The 5,811-nt window shown below is 45.4% G+C and overlaps 1 protein-coding gene across 1 annotated transcript; it reads right to left on the bottom strand.

Moving 5' to 3' along the window:
• Window positions 1-237: 237 nt before the first annotated feature.
• On the bottom strand, window positions 238-4,373 carry NEUROD1 (neuronal differentiation 1). Its single transcript, XM_006071949.3, has 2 exons — window positions 4,188-4,373; window positions 238-2,620 (listed from the first exon to the last, which is right to left on the bottom strand). The coding sequence occupies exon 2, from the start codon at window positions 2,607-2,609 to the stop codon at window positions 1,539-1,541; it is 1,071 nt and encodes a 356-aa protein (XP_006072011.1). The 5' UTR covers window positions 2,610-2,620; window positions 4,188-4,373; the 3' UTR covers window positions 238-1,538.
• Between the last annotated feature and the right edge of the window lie 1,438 nt (window positions 4,374-5,811).

Here is a 5,811-nt window from a genome sequence, read left to right as displayed (position 1 = left end):
CCCAACCCCAGCCTCATAGTCCAAGTAATGAAATATCAGTTAGGTTCATTCTCTAACTACAAAGAGTTGGTCACTCCCTAAGCAAGATAAACAGACTAGAGAGTTTGTGTTAAACTAAACTTTTTAATTTTTTTCTACAAATAGAACTTAGTATTTTTTTTAACTCAGCAAGTTAAGCAATTGTTCTCCTCAGGAATTATTTTTTTAAAATCACTTTAAGAAGAAATGCAACAATTGTTCAGATTTTTCAATACTATTTTATTGCAACTGGATGAGTGTTTTCTAAGTTGTGCATTACACCATAATATACAGGATTACAAACAAGATTACAGTACATATTGATTCCAGTGGTACCAGTATCACATCTCAAACAGCACTTATTCTGGACTGCATTTTACATGCAAAAGCTATTGTTCTAATTATGAATTAAATGGTTTGAATTTATTTAAGCTACTGTACTAATTGACTACAATAGGTATAAAATCCCAACATTAACAACCTGATTAGATTTAGGCTCAGATTCATTACATGAATATATGACAAACCACCATTTGTGTGACTATGTATAAAATCATGCATTTATATTTTCTGGAAACATCAATAGCTTCAGATTCTCTGTAGAATCATGGGATGCAAAGGAGTAAAAGACTAAAAAGAAACAGTGCAAATTGTATGTGATAGTCAAGCAGCTTTTGATTTGAAGAAGGGTATGTTGGCATTTGTTTATAATATGTATATACAAGCTTGAGCAAGTACTGAATTGATATGTTTTGATAGGGAATACATCTCTTGTTTTTATTCATTCTCTTAAGAATTATGGATCTGGTTTTCATTTTAAGGAGAGAGAATGACATTAAAGTGAAATGAACTGCTCAAATTGTGCAATTTTCTTTAACAATTAGAGAAGAAAGAAGTGCTAAGGCAACACAACAACTTTCTAAGCACTTTTCTGCTGGTTTAAATTAGTTAAATTATTTTGTATAAATTAGATATAATTTCTACTTTTCTGATATGTATAAAAATTGATGAAGCTGCATGGTTTTAAAATAGGAAATCCACATTATAAAAAGTCATTAAAAATTCTGTACAAAATCACAACAAAATAATTCAGCATGGGAAAGGTAACAAGTAGTAAAATGCTGGTTGAAAAATATATATTTATATATATTTTAATTGGCCCATTACTAGTTTAAAAATTGCATAGATCCTAATTATTGCTTGTGATTTTGTTATCCCGATCAGATAATTAATATGATCTGAATACAGCTGCACCAAATTTGTGGTGCATTTTTTTTAACTTTACTGTATTATTTTTTTAAAATAGAAGAGCTATAGAAAATAATACATAAAGTGAACAGGAACTTTGATCCCCTGTTTCTACCAAAGGCAGTAACGACAATAAATACATATATCACTTGAAGCTTGGAGTATTTGCACTTTGCAGCAGTAATACTCAAAGGGCTGCCTTTTGTAAACACGACAGTCACTGTTTAAGCACAGTGGGTTCGTTTCCCAGGGACGGTGAAACTGACGTGCCTCTAATCGTGAAAGATGGCATTGAGCTGGGCACTCATGACTCGCTCATGATGTGAATGGCTATCGAAGGACATAATATTGTCTATAGGGATCTCACAGCGAGGGGCAGAGGCGCCCGAGAAGACTGATCCGTGGCTTTGGGCCCCTGCCAGGGTCGCTGCAGGATAGTGCATGGTAAAGGCATAATTTTTCTCAAACTCGGCGGACGGTTCGTGTTTGAAAGAGAAGTTGCCATTGATGCTGAGCGGCGGGCTGAGGGGTCCGTCAAAGGAAGGACTGGTGCAATCAGTCAGAGGGCTCTCAAAGAAAGGTTCCAGCGCTGCGCTGTAGGCGTGAGGCGGCGGCTTGACGTGGAAGACATGGGAGCTGTCCATGGTGCCGTAGGGCGGGCTGGGCAGCCCCGGAGACTGGTAGGAATAGGGGTGCACAGGGAAAGAAGCGCTGGCGGTCGGCAGGTGAGCAGGCATGTCCTGGTTCTGCTCAGGCAGAAAAGTTCGAGGATTGAGCTGCAGGCAGCCAGCAACCAGGTTGGTGGTGGGCTGGGATAAACCCTTGCAGAGCGTCTGTACAAAGGAGACCAGGTCAGGGCTTTTCCCTGAACGCAAGATTTCCGACAGAGCCCAGATGTAGTTTTTGGCCAAGCGCAGTGTCTCGATTTTGGACAGCTTCTGCGTCTTAGAGTAGCAGGGCACCACCTTGCGCAGGTTGTCCAGCGCTGCGTTCAGCCCGTGCATGCGGTTCCGCTCCCGGGCGTTGGCTTTCATGCGTCTCAGCTTAAAACGCTCGAGGCGCGCCTTCGTCATCTTCTTCTTTTTGGGGCCGCGTCTCTTAGGCTTTTGATCGTCGTCCTCCTCTTCCTCTTCTTCCTCCTCTTCCAGGTCCTCATCTTCCTCTTCCTCCTCTCCCCCGTTCCTCAGTGAGTCCTCTTCCGCGTTCATGGCTTCGAGGTCATCCTCCTTTTTGTCTGTCTCGTGCTCCTCGTCCTGAGAACTAAGACACTCATCTGTCCAGCTTGGAGGACCCTGAGGCTGAGGCTCTCCCATCAGCCCACTCTCGCTGTACGATTTGGTCATGGTTAGGTTTCCTACATTCAACAGGGGAGAGGGGAAAACAGAAAAGGAGAAAAACGCTACATTCAAAAACTACAAAGGCCTTCAGCTCTCACTAGCCCTAGAGAAATGCATATGAAAAGAACTACCAGCGGATTACAAAATGAATGCCCCCGAGGAAAAGTTAAATGCAGTTTTATAATGGCCTGTGTGTGCCCGGCTGGTACGTAGGAGACAGGACAGGGCTGCGTGCGAATAGGAGCTAGAATAAGTGTCATAAGTATACTTCTGGTGTATGTTTCCTTGTGATTAAGTGTGTTTATAGTGATTATCCGGTAGGATAATGTGTGTGAAAATAAGTGTGAATTTCGGCGACTTCATGTTTATTTGCATGAGTTCAAAGTCACAACTCCACAAAAAAAGACGAGTTTGAAAATTACAATTATGTTTCCATCTCGGTTCTGGCCTCCCCGCACTCGGCGATTAAAGTTGAAGATCCCTTATGTAATTTACTAACGCTGGCAGTGATTTTTAAGAAGATTATACGGAGTGGAGATTGAAAAGCAAATGCATGGTGGAGAAAAAGTATTTTCCACAAAATTATTTCACCATCAACGAAACATCTGGTAACAAAAGTGGGCGGGGGGTTTCCATCCCACCCTTGCCTTTCTTTTCTCACCTCCCATCCCGCTGACCCTCTGCTGAATTTCCACCTTGTATAAAAGCGCTTACTACCGGGCCAGAACCCGGGGCGCGGCGCAGAGGGTTCCTCCGCGCGCCGGGGATCAGGTGCGAAAGGCTCCTCTCTAATAAACAGCCCATTGAAAGGGCCGCCCGCTCTTTATTGGGGCTTTTCAAAGTTCGCCTCAAACCTCCTTTTAAAAGATTGAGTAATTATAATGGTCAGCGAATGGCAATGGCGAAGTTGCTGCTTCTTATAAGGAAAATAAAAAGCCTTTAGTTAGACAACTGAATTTCTGGCTCCTGCAGTGGGTGCTGGGGACTTGGCCGACTCTGGGACAGTAACAGGTAGCAGGAGTGGGTCCCTCTCTCTTTCTCCACATTTTATCCCCTCTCAACTAAAGTACCTCTCAACTCGGTTTATTTTCTAGGGTGTGTATATTCAAAGTATCAATACCCCTTTCATTCAATGAAAAAATAATTTGCTATTCCCAACGTGCATAAAATACATATCTACAAAATAAATCTTGGTAACGTGGGCTTTTTTTTTTTTTTTCACCCTTATTGATAGAAGTGAAATACTGAAGTAGTTATCTGCTTTCAGAACTTTGAAATCACCACTAGGAAATAATCATAGAGCTATAGGACATTATATTTTTAAAAAATCCAAAGACGATCCTATACTTTTTCCCCTCCAAAAAACAAACAACAACAAAAAAAAGTAAAACATTTTTTAAAATGATTAGGCCTGCAGCGGGTATTTGAGTGATGCGACTCAAACTGTGTGCGTATTCGCCTTGCAATTATGAAAAGGAATGCCTGTCTCAACGCATAAACGCGCTTATAGACGCACACATACAGAATATGTAGGTACATCTTCAATTGCTTTTATTCCTAATAAAAATTAAAGGATTTAATTACCTGCAGTTGTTAGTAAGTCCTGAGCAGTGATGGTCTCATAACCCTGGGGCCTCTGGGCGCCGTGCCTTCTGCGTGGGGCGAATTCCTCGTGTCCCGGCAGCGCGGGCGCTCAGGTTATATAGCCGAGTTGGTGATGCTGAGCGCGGGCGGGGCCAGGAGCCTAGCGGGCGAGCAGGTTCCAGCGGCCCGCGCCTGCGCACGCGCCGGGGTTCCGCGCTCCCTTCCCTTCCGCCCTCCTCCTCCCGCCCCCGCCCCTTCAGCCTTGCTCCTCTCCCGCCCGCATCCGACTCCAGCTCCCCTCTCCCCTACCCCTACCCCCGCCCCATCTCCTTCCTCCCCGGCATGCGCCATATGGTCCTCCCAGTCCAGCCAAGAGCCGGGGACCACGTGACCTGCCCATTTGTATGCCGCGGAGCGCTCCATTCCGGCCCCTTTGTGGCCAGAAGAAAGTGGCCCATCTGTCGCCAGTTAGAGACTCCGCGGACCTGTTTTTACCCGCAGGAGAGATTAACCCTTTCAGGCGGCAGAAGGGAGAAGGGGCGCGCGGTGGGGGGAGAGACGGGGGGGAAGGAGTTGGAGAGAAGAGAGCGGGAAAGCGAACACCGACTGGCTTTAGATCAGAGTGAGTGGCCCGCGTTGGGGCGGTAAGTAGGGCAAAGGTGAAAGAAGCAGAAGCCGAGACTCCTTTGGACTCCTCGCCCAGGCACTGGCTTCCCGGGCACTCCCTACCCTCTCTAAGGTGTCAATCTCTTGGTTTCTCCCTCTTAGTAGACGCTTTGTTCGTTGGCACCAAAGAGTGGCTTCTCCCAGTCTCCACCAGCCCCTTAAGCAACATTTATTCTGTATTAAAACAGCTTTATCTGTAAACGCAGCTGTGAGACTAGTCCCTAGCCTCCTTAACTGGGTCGCCCACGCCCAACCTCAACAGTAGAGAAAATTTGGTACTGGTCACTCTACTTCACCATCCGTGCAACCCGGCCCTCGTGGCCCTCGCCTACCCTTGTCCCTGGAGACTCCTCACTCTGTCCATATACCCCTCTTGCCTGTAGTCCTTGTCCTCAGATCGCGCTAGTCCTTGGCTTCAGTGGCCTCCGGAGCTCTCTTGCATGAAAGCTAGAGGACTTCTCTGACGCTAAGATTCTGCCGTTTAACCAAGGTCATTGGATGGATGTAAAGTGTGCCCTCGCCCTGGCTCCCTGCCGCAGCTGCCTTGTCCCCCTTGGTCCCCACTTTCAAGCTTGCAAATAGGAACTTGGTTGAGACAAGACTTCTCAAAGGGAGGATGCAAAGAGCCTCTTCTAAAGGGGGTCTTTTTCACTCCTCTTCCTAGAAAGGGCATTAGTACAACTCTAGGAAGGGCTGATGGCTACTTTTCCAGACCTTAAAGACTCTGATGTGACCCTCTACCTTGCAGGTCAAGCAAAAACCAGAGCTTCCTAATTCTAAAGGAGCCATATTTGTGTTAAATGGTGATTCTTTATTCACCTGTTTCCACCAAGGCATGTTTCAGAATTAAGTTGGCTGTATCTCTTCCCTGTCCACTCTTTCTCCACCAGACTCTCCTCTAATCCTCCATTAACTAACCCCTTATCCCCTCCCAGACCCGTGTCCCCTTACAATGAAT

Source organism: Bubalus bubalis, chromosome 2, assembly GCF_019923935.1.
Source record: "Bubalus bubalis isolate 160015118507 breed Murrah chromosome 2, NDDB_SH_1, whole genome shotgun sequence".
NCBI classification, from domain to species: Eukaryota; Metazoa; Chordata; class Mammalia; order Artiodactyla; family Bovidae; genus Bubalus; species Bubalus bubalis.
Note: the sequence above shows the minus strand (reverse complement) of the source record. Positions and strands in the feature narration are given on the sequence as shown.